At 39.6% G+C, this 14,101-nt stretch overlaps 1 protein-coding gene across 1 annotated transcript in view; it reads right to left on the bottom strand.

The window, feature by feature from the left end:
- LOC134801637 (uncharacterized) overlaps positions 1-12,005 on the bottom strand; it is a 66,366-nt gene extending 54,361 nt beyond the window's left edge. Inside the window, exons 1-4 of the mRNA XM_063774255.1 lie at positions 11,939-12,005; positions 10,697-11,023; positions 10,153-10,297; positions 8,815-8,942 (exon numbers count right to left, since the gene is read on the bottom strand). Coding sequence (XP_063630325.1) covers positions 8,815-8,942; positions 10,153-10,297; positions 10,697-11,023; positions 11,939-12,005 — 667 coding nt within the window. The remainder of the gene's footprint in view (positions 1-8,814; positions 8,943-10,152; positions 10,298-10,696; positions 11,024-11,938) is intronic.
- Between the last annotated feature and the right edge of the window lie 2,096 nt (positions 12,006-14,101).

Here is a 14,101-nt window from a genome sequence, read left to right on the forward strand (position 1 = left end):
CGAAAAATGGAATCTTGAGCGTTACGAGGTTTTCAAAGCACGAGGGTTAAACAAAATTTGCCCCCGAGTGAAACACAAAATTTTTCACCACACCAACCCGAAGCAAATATTAAATGTAAAATATCAAACAAAATCAAACACAAATGAATATTATTAAATATTTATCATCCAAAATCATCATTTAAAAGTCAATTCTACCAGCAAACATAAGAAAACAACTCAAAATTTGCATTTGATTGCGTTGCCTCACATGTGAATAAAATAGAAGTTTTTGAAGTGCAAAGTAAGCCTTTCTGAGCTGGTGTGGTGAAAAATATTTTCCATAATGCCAATATCCAGAGAGGAAAATGGGGACTACGTTTGTACGGAGAAGCGGCCGTCCCTTTTCTCCTTAAAGCCAAATACCTATATTATTTGCAATTTACGAGTATTCTCCCAAATTCGTGTACAAATTGCATCAGATTGCGCGGGTATCCTAGCTGAATCGATAACTTGCACTTAAATTAGCCAGGGATGTAACGGATGTGGTTTTATCGGAAACGAAAACGGAAACAGATGTTTTCAATTTAGTTTAACGGAACCGAAAACGGAAACGGAACCGGAACCAGAATCGGAGCCTGGCTTTTTAACGATGTAGTCGTTTTCCCCTTTCTAGAGTAAACCTTCAGACAAAGTTTACAATTAATTAGCCGTGTCCCCACTAACTTCATCAAAATACCTAGTTCCAAATCGAACTTGATTTCGGCTTCATTGTGCGTTTTTTTACACACTAACATTCACCACACACACTACACACAGTCAGTAATCAGTACACAACAGAACACATACAATTTTAATTTTAATAAAACACGAATAAAACAAAGTACTTATACAAACAAACAACAAATTAGCGTAGCACGTAGCAAGCGGGGCGATGAGCGAATGACTGGTATGAACCTGTTTGTTTTTGATGTACGCCGCCGCCGCGCGAAGCATTGACATCCGTTATAACTTCCGTTTCAAACATAAACCGAACCGGAACAGAAACGGATGTGTAATACCAAACGGAAGTTCCGCCTTAACGGAAACGGAACCGGAGCTCAGTAACATCCCTGAATTAGACTGTGCTGCTGGTGGTAGGTATATCAAGTTGGAAACGTTTTAATGTTATAGTTATAATATAACGGTATAAGCAAAGGTGTTACATAAGAGCAGTGATATCAACTGAAGGCTGTATCATTTTATGATTACTATTTGAAGTAAGTATTAGAACAAATTAAATCTTTTTCAGAAAATATTTTAATTTGTTTTTATTTCTAGTAGAAACACTAGTATATAAATTATAAACTGAAATAAATGTCATATACTAAAGCCGACCACTGACTAACAGTCCGCCGGACGATATCGGCGTGTCAGAACAAAAGTTTGACAGACAGTCTGACAGTGGTCAGCTTAAGACAAAGTGATCAAGGCCAAGCCAAGACGTCATCTCCAAGCTTAAATGGAGTTGGGCGGGACATGTTGCTAGGCAGTGTGATGGCAGGTGGACCAAAATGTTGACGGATTGGTGGCCGCTTCCGGATGAAAGAAGCGCCTGGCGTCCGCTAGCTCGTTGGGTGGATGACATTCGGAAAATCGCGGGGCACTTTTGGATAAGACTAGCCCAGGACCGGGATAAGTGGCGTACACGAAGAGAGGCCTATGCTCAGCAGTGGGCGACTGAAGGCTAGAATGATGATGATGATGATGATCAAGGCCTCCAGTGCCCCAGGCTGGAATCGAACCAGCGTCCTCTGCTATCGCGGCAGATTGATTGGGAATTGATTGGCAGCGCCATCTCTCTCGCTAACTCGGTATCACCTGAAATGATCCAGTTAGAAGGACTGAACCATACTGTTCTACCTTAGGGATGGCCAGGGGCGCCATAAGCCCTGTAAAATGTGCATATACAGTGAAACCTGGTTAAGTGGGACCTGGATAAGTGAGAAACCTCTATAGATGGGACTCATGGTGCGGTCCCGACACTTTAGCACTGAATTACCTCTGTTACTGAGATAAAACGAACCTCTATAACTGGGATTAGTTGTTATGATTTTATAGTCAGATTTACCTCTATAATTGAGACAGAGGGTGTATTTTACCTCTTTTACTGAGACTATATTTATAAGATTACATTTTCCTAATTGTTTTTTTAGAATTTTATAGGAATTGACCTCTGTATCTGAGATAAAGTCAGTCTATGACCTCTCTAACTTGGACTTTATTGATCAATTTCCGTATTCTTACTAACTCTTAGTCTATCCACAAATTCCGCATTTGATTAATTGTGTTTAAACGACTTCAAGTTTCATTTAGTTACTTTATGTAGTTAAAACTATAGAAACGAAAGCTGAAATCTTGATAAGTAACACGAATAAACACATTTTCATTTAATAATTTTCTAAGAGGCAATGAAATCCGTATCAAATTTAATTGAAAAAATCTATCATTTGGAAATAAATTTAAAGAAATAATTAACAGACTTAAAAAATATTTAGGGACAAGGATTATTTTACCTTATTTATTTTTAAAGATAATTACAAAATACCTTATTAATCACCTCTATAACTGAAATATCCTCTAGTTTATTTCATGAGTAACTATCGCGGTAGCCGAAAACAAAATTAGGTACTATTTAATTATTAAATGAAAATATTTAGCGACATGGATTATTTTACCTTATTTATTTTGAAAGATAATTACAAAATACCTTATTAACCACCTCTATAACTGAAATATCCTCTATTCTCACCTCTATTAATGGGACCCTCTGTAAATGGGACAGAAATTTATTTGTACCTGGCTAACTGAAAGCCTGGGTAAGTGGAATACCTCTTTAAGTGAGACAAATCTGCTCGTCCCTTGAAGTCTCTCTCATTCTCACTTATCCAGGTTTCACTGTACTTGGAAAAATTCGACCTATGTCGTTGTGGCCCGGTGGCCGAATGGCACAGGCACCTGCCGCGATAGCAGAGGACGCTGGTTCAATTCCAGCCTGGGGCACTGGAGGCCTTGGTCACTTTTTAGGGTTCCGTACCCAAAGGGTAAAACGGGACCCTATTACTAAGACTTCGCTGTCCGTCCGTCCGTCCGTCCGTCCGTCCGTCCGTCCGTCCGTCCGTCTGTCACCAGGCTGTATCTCACGAACCGTGATAGCTAGACAGTTGAAATTTTCACAGATTATGTATTTCTGTTGCCGCTATAACAACAAATACTAAAAACAGAATAAAATAAAGATTTAAATGGGGCTCCCATACAACAAACGTGATTTTTGACCAAAGTTAAGCAACGTCGGGAGTGGTCAGTATTTGGATGGGTGACCGTTTTTTTTTTTTGCTTTTTTTTGTTTTTTTTTTTTGCATTATGGTACGGAACCCTTCGTGCGCGAGTCCGACTCGCACTTGCCCGGTTTTATTCTAAGTATTTTATGATTGTTGGTAGATCCAGCAGAACGAATGTTTCAACCTGTGAATTATTCATCTTTTTGCATTTTTGTCAAGAACGATTTTTCTGCACAACCGAGGTTTGAACCCACGATTAATCACCACGCACATATTGCATACTTAAATATCGAATCTATCAAACAAACCATTCACATCTCTATCCATAAGAATTACTCTCCAAAATTCGTGTGCAAATTGCATTCAACTGCTGCGCGAGCATCCGAGCAGAATCGATAAACTAAACTTGCACTAAAATGAGACCTGGAGGCCGATTTCGGATTTAATAATTTGATAAGGTTTTAATCCATACTAATATTATAAAGGCTAAAGTGTGTCTGTCTGTCTGTCTGTTGCCTCTTCACGCTTAAGCCGCTGAACTGATTTAGTTGAAATTTGGTATAGAGATAGTTTGAGTCCCGGGGAAGGACATAGGATAGTTTTTATGTCGGAAATCATCCCTGAAGAGAGTGCAAAGGGGGGTGGAATTGAATTGAATTGAAAGAGTTAATGAATTGCCTAATAATTGAAGTAAGGAATGCGCGAATTGAATGATTGCTATTAGCATTATCCAGGCGCTATACCTACTTTAGCTGCTGTCACTAATTCCACGCAGATGAAGTCGCGGGCAAAAGCTAGTCTTATTATATGACCTTGAGTCATCTCACGCGCACCGATAAGTGCGAGCAAAATATTGCTTAGGTCAGCACCAATCAGCGTCGACCATTAACGTTTGGTGCTCACTGTCCTGCCACAAAAAGGAAACATAGATATCAGAGTCCCTATCACAGAATAACTAATAGTACTACCGTACAGAAAATTTACTCCTTCACAAAAGTCGGATTTAGGTATAAAATTATACCTCGCCGCCTGCAACAAAATTGAAACTTATAACCGCGCACGAAAAGGTGAATCTTCTTTGCGCGAGCGCCACGTGACTCGACTATCGTGCGGTCGAGCGGCAGCCCACTGCCATACACCTGCCGGCCCGAGCGGCGCGCCGGCCAAATGTACCTAAACTGCGTAGTGACACCCCCCTGTCCCTATTCCTCTTTACCCTAAGAAGGAAACATAATGACATGATGTAAGGCCATCCTTTACAAACTTCACCAATTAATTGCACGCGATTTGCAATACATTGCGCCATTTGATCGATCGATTGAATTCGTTGCTCCCATGCCATTTGTTGCACCGTCTGTAGAAACCTTCACAGTTGTATAAGATGAAATCATCATCATTGGCCACATCATCTGTTGTATAGATGCTTGTTGCGGCGCTTGTGTGTTTATGGGGTCCCGCATCGCCGTTGATGGCTATAAAGTTCTATAGCAGCGCGGCATTTCTTGCCACATCGATCGCACACAAAACGCGAGTCTGCAGGAGGTGGTAGAGCACGACGAAGACTTTTCCGCTTAAGTTTCTCCAGGTAGTCATCGTCATGCTTTGATGTTCCGACTTTAATGTCATGACGCCACTCCGGTCTCATTTCAGTGCGTTTCTCCCAACCCTCGGTCCGAATGCCAAAACTGTCCATGTCACGCTTACAGGAGTCCTTAAAGTCCCGCTATCTGACCCAGCATTAATAAATAAGATGAAATAGTAGATTATTAACCAAGGGATGAGATGATGCCTTTCATCCGAGTTAAACACTCTACTCGTACTTATCATTTCGAATACGTGGAAAGTAAAATACCATGTGTTTTTTTTTATATGACTTAGTTTAATTTTTTATAGCATTTCTTGAGGGTACTTGCAATTAACCAGTTAGGTAAAAGTATCGTTATTTATGGAATGGGAGTAAAATATCAGAATAGAAATTAATTAATTATAACAAATCCATTAAAACCAAAATTGAATTGCTCATCGTAAAAAGAAGAAAAAAAATCGTACTTGGAAAGTAAAGTGCTCTAGTGCAGAAACATGTCGCTTTCTGCATACCTTTTCGAACAACAATGATTCTTTCAGGGCATGAAATGAAATCGTATATTAAATTGTTAAAACAGAATCGGCTCTTAGTTACCCCGGCGCCGACGGGTTTATTCGGAAGGATACTTTAGCCTCCCGTTTTGGATTTCGCGTTAGGGCACAGAATAAAATAATAGTACTAGGTAGAGAAGGTTTACTCTCTAACAAAACGTCTATTACGACAGAGACAGGCGCAAGCGCGAGCAGGCGTCCGTTCCAAAGCGAAAAGTCCAGGATGTCAATATTTCTATAAAACAAAGTACATGAAGCTGAACAACTTCCACCATATTTCCCAAAGTGTCCCAGAAAGTTTCTAAGAAACATTCCTTTTTTGTTACCAGATTTCCTTACATATTTGGTAACAAAAAAGGAATGTTTCTTAGAAACTTTCTGGGACATTTTGGGAAATGTGGTGGAAGTTGTTCAGCTTTATGTACTTTACCAGCATACCAATTTTTATAGAAATCTAAGATGTGACCGAAACTTTTTGAGAAATGCTTTTAGAAGCATTGATCGAATTGACCGCGCAAAAATAGCTACCCTGAATTATGCAGATTAAAACTGGAATACTTAACGATGTAGCGCCGACTGGTTTATTTTGGGAATGGTACAGATAGCAACTTACCTATATGATCATTGGTAGGCCTTATGCCTTTACAATAAAGTTCACAATGGGACAGTAAACTGAGTCGAGGATCACACTCTTGGGTCGTAAAGCTAGGAAATTGGAAGGGGACAAACGATATGGCGCATCGCGCGAAATTTGCGACGGAAGATATGTATTTATTATTTCATTTATTTTCATTAGACACGTATATAGGTGTTACATTCGAATAGGACTGCCAAACTGCGAAACTGTGAATATGGTGGTCATGCGGGTTTTTACCTTTTACTTATCTAAATCACTCTGAAAACCTACTTGTGTTTAAAATTTTGCTCGTCAGGTTCCTCAGCTAAATCATTACTATCATTAGCTATTATAAACTAAAATTATACTGATATGGTATGCAGAGAAACTAGAGAGAGAGAAGATATAGGTGCAACTGAAAATAAATGAAAATTAGACATGAGCCAACTTTAACCTTTTAAGGTTCTGGTTAAAGTCTGCTCTTGCAAATAAAGGTATTCTAGTTTAAGTGTGATTTTTTAATGGCATTTGCCTTTAATTGAAATGTGTAAAAAAAATCAATATGAAAATAACAATTTTGCGTTAGCCCCCTGTTAACTAATCATCGATGAACCCTATGCCTTTGCAATACGGCTTACATAAGGACAGTCACATAAGTAATGGTGCATTGAACGACGAACGTGACCGGATTTGGCTTTTCGCTTAACCGAAAATATCGAGAATGTCACTGAACCTTCCGTAACGATATTTAGAGGCTGATATTTTATTTTTAAAATTGACCGGGTAGGTTTGCGGAATTTTGGGCTTGAATTAAAATAGGATTATTTTAATTCAATTTCTCCTCGCGCCTGTCGTAATTGACTTGCATGTTTTTATAACCTAGGCTAGGTATAGCTACATAGCTCGATCTAATAATATTTTTTAAGAAAAAAAAACGACTTCTATAGGGCCCGGTGAACGATTATGGTAGATGGTGCACTATGTAGAAAACGAGGTAAAACCACCCACTTTTCTAGTAGCATTTCGTTTCTGTAAGGGTCGTAGTTCTAGCCTAACCTAACCCACTTCTCTGATAGCAGTTCGGTTCTGTGAGGATCGCAGTTCGAACCTAATCAAACCCACTTTTCTAGTAGCATTTCGTTTCTGTAAGGGTCGTAGTTCTAGCCTAACCTAACCCACTTCTCTGATAGCAGTTCGGTTCTGTGAGGATCGCAGTTCGAATCTAATCAAACCCACTTTTCTAGTAGCATTTCGTTTCTGTAAGGCTCGCAGTTCTAACCTAACCTAACCCACTTTTGTTCGGTTCTGTGAGGATCGCAGTTCAAACCTAACCTAACCCACTTAACGGCGCATGCGGTGCGGTGTACGGGGATTTGAGCGGGAGGGGTTTGGCATCATCATACTTTATACCTACATTTTATGATAGAATTGATAGATAATCATAGTGGTTTATTTAGTTTAGGTATCATAGTGGTTTTCCGGGTCAAGGTCCGGGTCTGAGTCCGAGTCCGGGTCCGAGTCCAGGTCCGTGTCCGAACCGGATCCGGGTACGAGTCCGGGTCTGGGTCCGAGTCCGGGTCCCAGTCCAAGTCAAAATCGAAATTCGAAATCACCATAGGTGTACAATGCGTCGTTGAAGAGTTCTGTTCTGATCATCATCAGCAGTTCCACTTCATCAAATGCTTGATTTTATGATGAAAATACAAAAAATTCTATACGTATGCCTTTAAGATTTGAGGAGTTCCCTCGATTCCTCATGGATCCCATGTTCAAAACTTGAGCTTGACATAAATATGGCTTAAAAACCTAACTTGCTTAACAAACATAACGAAGAGGAAAAATCGCCAAACGCGAGCTATGCGTCGTTAAAGAGTTTCGTTCTGGTCATCGTCAGCAGTTCCACTTCCTCAAATGTCACTTTTTTAAATGTTTATGCTTGATTTGTTGATAAAAACACAACAATCACTATATGTATGCCTTTAAGATTTGAGGAGTTCCTTCGATTCCTCATGGATCCCATCATCAGAACTGGGTTTTGACAAAAACGAGACCAATCTGTATGCATATACATACAATCAAAAAAATAATTTTCAAAATCGGTATAAAAAAAAACATACAATTGAATTGATAACCTCCTCCTTTGGGATTTGGAAGTCGGTTAAAAATAGTGTTTCTTTAGTTAGCAAGTTGGTGTTGGTCGGAATACTCTATTACAGGGTTTTTAGAACTCACTAACCCATGTAACCCCTTTAAATTTCCTAGACAACTGATTTACTTACAACTTGAACCACTTTCTTATTTATAACTAAACATTTTTTAAACCTCAATTAGCTTTTTTATTATTTTATTATTCTGATTGGACACTGCTGGATAAAGGTCTCTCCTCGTTTCCTCCACTCTACTCTATCGTTTGTACTTTTTCGCCAATCAGGATAGAATGTGTCTCATCACGCTCCATCCATATACGTATCTAGAGATATTGAGACGCCTACACTCGAACAATAAAATATTGTAGTAGTTGTGAGCTGTGTTAGACAAATTGCCATCGACGAACTGTGCCATCTACTTGTCAATTTTGTGGTTTCAATATTTTGCACTATTTTATGCCGACGTATTGGTATGATGGAAATAAATTAACAATAATTTGCAATTTCACCCCATTTAAAACTCGCAACAACCCATCGTACTCTTTTCGAAACCCCACCCATCGTTTCTCACTCAAAACTCGCGGCACACAACGAATCTATAAGGATGCGTACTCACCGACGCAGGGGTTGTGGTTGACGACGGCGAAGATGCGGTCGCAGCGCTTCTTCATGTGCGTGTTGGGGCAGATGCAGCCGAAGAGGGGGGACAGGCGGAGGCCGGCCCAGGCCTCGCGGCAGGCCTCGCTGCGAATGTGGTTAGTAATAAGTCTCACGTCGCTGTGGGTGGCTCTAAGGTTAAAAAGTTAGGAAAACCCTGCCCTCGAGTCATCTTGGGTAGCCTCCTCCCACCCCATCCCCAATACACCCAGCTCTTGCTCCACAGAACGGCGCCAAGTAGATTTAGGGCGACCATGTTAATTAGACAAAGTACATAGTTATGTTATTACTTATTGGATATGATATTTATATTTCTGTTAGGGTGCGGTCATAGCTCGGCCCAGGAATGTGTCATTTCCATGTGAGACTTGATACAAACATAATGCAACATCTGTTTTATTTAAATTTGTAAGTCATATACTTAGATATTAGGTACAATGGATGTCGACTGGCGAAAAATGCCTAGCAAATGACAGACATAAAGTATATTCATTACTTGTCCTATGATGTAAACAAACACTTTTCGAAGACATTATCACACTTTTCTCTGGAATTACACAATACAATAATCATCATTTAAGATGTTGTTGTATACTTAAAGAAACGTACAAGGTATTGAAATCAAGCAAATAACCACTGAAATATTCATTTCTTATAAATTTTTCATCAATAATCGCAGTAACGAACGGATCACTTCTGACATTACAATCTCTAGATTGTCTATGAATCGTATTGTTGGAATGTCACTTTGACGTCACGTTTGTTTACATGATAAGACAAGTAAGAATGAATTTACTTTCTGTATTTAACGGTCTTCCATACGACAGTCTCCATTACAAGCCTTGCAAACATTTAAAAGAGGCCTAAGAGTACGGAGCAGGCTTTCTCGTTGTGGCATCCTAGTGGCGGTCAAAGGAGAGAAATATTTTACCGGGCTTCCATACGACACTCTCCATCGCGGGCTTTGCAAGCGTTCTTGAAGCGGTCAAACAGTACGGAACAGGCTTTCTCGTTGTGGCAGACACTCAGGGCATATGTGCAGGTCGGCAGGGTTTCCACGGGGTAGGGGTCTTAGGTAGACTGTTATTGGTCAACAATGGTCAAAAGACAGTCATATTTACCGGTCTTCCATACGACACTCCCCATCGCGGGCCTTGCAAGCGTTCTTGAAGCGGTCAAACAGTACGGAGCAGGCTTTCTCGTTTTGGCAGACACTCAGGGCGTAGCTGCAGGTCGGCAGGGTTTCCACGGGGTAGAGGTTTTAGGTCAACGATGATCAAAAGGCAGACATATTTACCGGTCTTCCATACGACACTCCCCATCGCGGGCCTTGCAAGCGTTCTTGAAGCGGTCAAACAGTACGGAGCAGGCTTTCTCGTTGTGGCAGACACTCAGGGCGTAGGTGCAGGTCGGCAGGGTTTCCACGGGGTAGGGGTCTTTCTCTGAAAGAGACATATCGTCGTCAGTATTTTGTAGGTATAGTTGACCGATTCGGCATACAAGTTGTTCGAGTGATCGATGTAAATTATATTTCGTTAATCATAATGCTCTCAAGTAGTGGAACAGCTTTCTTTTAATTGTAATCATTTAAGAAGTCTGTTCAGCCATTAAAAGTATATTAGGATTGTTATCGGAGCAAAATTAGAACAGTGAAGGAAAAAGTTAACAGCGAGAAATGAAGAAAAGATAAGAAAAAGTCAGGAAAGCAAAAGGATAGAAAAAGGAAAGGAAGGCAGGAAAGAAAAGAAAGAATATCAATAATAGGAGTTAAAGAAAGAAAACAAAGAAAGTAAAGAACAAAGAGAACATTAAAAAGAAAAGAAAAATAACAAATTACTCACCCTTCTTCATGACGAAGACGCAAGGATGATCAAACAGGAAGTCGCGGAAGGAGTTGCACTCTGGGTCCACGTTGGGCTCGCGGCAGAGGCAGGTCGGCTTGAAGAAAGGGAACGCCTGCAGAGTCCGCAGCGCCTGGCACCTGGTCACAAACTCACCCTTCTTCATGACGAAGACGCAAGGATGATCAAACAGGAAGTCGCGGAAGGAGTTGCACTCGGGGTCCACGTTCGGCTCGCGGCAGAGGCAGGTCGGCTTGAAGAATGGGAACGCCTGCAGCGTGCGCAGCGCGGCCTGGCACTTGGTCACCGTCACCGTCGAGCATGCCACTGCAACAATGGGGTTTCATGTTTTATACGGCGTGTAAGAGTGAGAAAAAATAAGTACATTATGTAAACAACTATAACTGTAACGTTAGAGCCATCTTGGATCTGGTTCTTTGCTTGTACATGCCGACGAGATTTTTGACACGTTTGCATTTTTGCACTGGTCAAAAATGTCACTGGATTTAGAAAATACTCTTGTTTAAAGTAGAAACCAGTAGAAACGACTCTTTTAAAGTTAATAAACCTTATAAATAGTGCTAAGATTCTTTTGATCGCCTGGTCTGGTTAGTTAAATAACTTTTAATGCTGACTATAAGTAGATAGATCAAAAACCCCAATGTTTTTCGCGCTTCAATCTAATTAAATACTTGTTAATAGGTCTAAATAATGATCATGTTCTTCGGATAGCCTTTTCAGCAACTTTTCAGTGATTAATTAGGTTAATGTTCGTAGCTTTTAATTCCATACAATTCAGTTATATTTTTTATAACTATTGCAACTTAAGTATAAGTATTTAGAACCTCAGAATAGGCTCAATATTTCTTGGAAAACCTAGAACCTAGTCTAGATTACCAGCTACAATCAGTATTTATGACATCGTTAATTTGTTCTCGACTTCTTTTATTGCTTTAATTAACTTTGTAAAGGTTAACTTTACCGACTAGAATTATAACATTACATTACGCACTCCAACTCACCTTATAGGTACTGTAGGTAGCCTAGATTTTTTTAGTCTACCAGCTCAAGCCGTAAAGTCATCTGATATTCGCTCTACTACTAAAGTCGATCCTACTGAAAAACCTCATGAATCCATCCCCGATTTGGGATCGCTGAAAAAACGGCCCGAAAGGTCCCAGGGCCTGCCCTGTACCGCCTTAACAAGGTCTCGCAAAAACCGTTCACGTGGCAAAAACATACATGTGATTATCTCGAAGAATCGGCCGATTTTGGGGTACCGCAACCCAATGAAGAACCCCGTATCCATTATTATTACACGAGTATTAGAGACATGGCAGATTCTAGCTGGTCTTTGATGGCAAAGTTAGAAGATAAACTAAATTAGACGTAGGTAAGCCTACTAAATAAACAAGTATATGTACTTACAAGAATTGGTCGTTTAAAGGTATAAGATTTATTTTTCCCACTCAATGTCATAAGCTCATAAGCTTTTAGTTCATAGACTCATATTTCTAAAGTCATATGATTATGACTTTAGAAATATGTCAATGACACTATGATGACACCTGTCACAGAACCCTTCATAACTGGAGACCCCTGTACGAGTAATAAGAGCTACAGAACCTTCTTGCTACGATGCCCGATATGCTCTTGGCCAACTTTTTGTCTCTAAGTCATTAGGAGCGGCCGAGATTCGACCATTGTGATCGAAATTACTCGCCGAAAGGGATTACCTTTTATTGTTCGTGCCTTAGATTTTTGCGTGTGATTGACGTCATGTTCATGTCACATTAACCATGGAACAAGTTACAGTCTTTAATACTTTTTGATACACACTTTTATACTTACTGTAATTTCTGTCCTTTGCATGTCTATCAAGTACTTCTCGAGATCCTCCTTATGAGCTTAAACTCAATGTGTTTACATCGAATTGGCTATCTTCCGACTGTATCATCAGATCAGCTCCATGTTAGCATATTGGATTGTTTGCTATGCTAAATTTCAGCTCAATCGGACACCGGGAAGTGATTCAAAAGTTACAATATTTGAAGCACAGATACACAGATACATATCTGTGACGCCATTGCTTTTAAAACGGATAGAAATTAATGAAACGTTAAACTTAACTCTATGACTTTTGTTTAAGGTAAAATGTTCCAGTGTTTAAAAACTGATGAAACTTAGGTACCTACATACTTATTTTACAGGTTTACGTCTCATTATTGGTGGCACATCCTATCTTAGAGCATTTAATAACTGGAGTCGCCTTTAAGAGCTTACCCCTCTGCCGAAAAACTTTGTATGGACATGGCTATTTGTACGTTACGTACAAATCATGTAGGAGGGTCAAACAGAAAACTGTGTTACGTCTTTCCTGTAGACATACACAAGAGTTAAGGGCTATTAAGGTTAATTTTCTTATTTAACCCTTATCCACGTGAAAAGGCCCTCCTTTTATTTAGAGAACTATGATAAAATCATTACTTACATGCCCACAAGCCGTTAACTATTGCCCACAGGAGAGAAAAGTAGTGTGTTCGCGCGAACTGTACATTTTTCTCTCCTGTGGGCAATAGTTAACAGCTTGTGGGCATGTAAGTAATGATTTTATCATAGTTCTCTAAATAAAAGGAGGACCTTTTCACGTGGATAAGGGTTAAATAAGAAAATTAACCTTTATAGCCCTTAACTCTTGTGTATGTCTACAGGAAAGACGTAACACAGTTTTCTGTTTGACCCAGAAAGCAATACATTTGACGTCCCCGCCCCTGCAAAAATCGGCAGACTGTTTCTTACAGAAAATGACAGCCATGACGTCTACAGTTACTAAATGCTTTAAGCATCCTATTGTAGGAGTGGCTAAAATGGAGAAATTTTGTGAATCTATCTGTTCATAAAGGTAAAAAGCTCACAATAGAAAATATAAGAAAACCTTTTCCTTTCAAAGCCATCTGAAGCTGACTCTACAAAATCTCTTAAAAATCTTTCATCATCAAATTAAAATAAAGTCACCTCCACACTGGCCATAAATCAGCGTCAGGCCAAATTGAAGTAGAATGCACAAAAGATTCGGGATAAAAAATGTTCGCCAATATATCACTGCTTGAGCAGAAACGTAATTCCATTCGGTTAAAGAGTCATATACTCAGGTAAACCAGTATTGGAGGTGTGCGAGAAATGTGTAAAGGGCAGCACTGCTTTCGGAACTTTAAAATTAAGGGTTATAATTATATCGACACACAGCTTCGGCTGGTATGAAAATCCTTACTTTAAAATTAAGTGTTATAATTATATCTACAAATTTCTCTCAGATATCTTTGTACCTAAGATAAAAGGGCCCAAAATAAATGTCTGTATTTGTCTAACTAACTGAATTAATGTATGGCTCAGCCATTTTAGAGG

The sequence above is a fragment of the Cydia splendana genome, chromosome 22 (genome assembly GCF_910591565.1).
Source record: "Cydia splendana chromosome 22, ilCydSple1.2, whole genome shotgun sequence".
NCBI lineage: Eukaryota > Metazoa > Arthropoda > Insecta > Lepidoptera > Tortricidae > Cydia > Cydia splendana.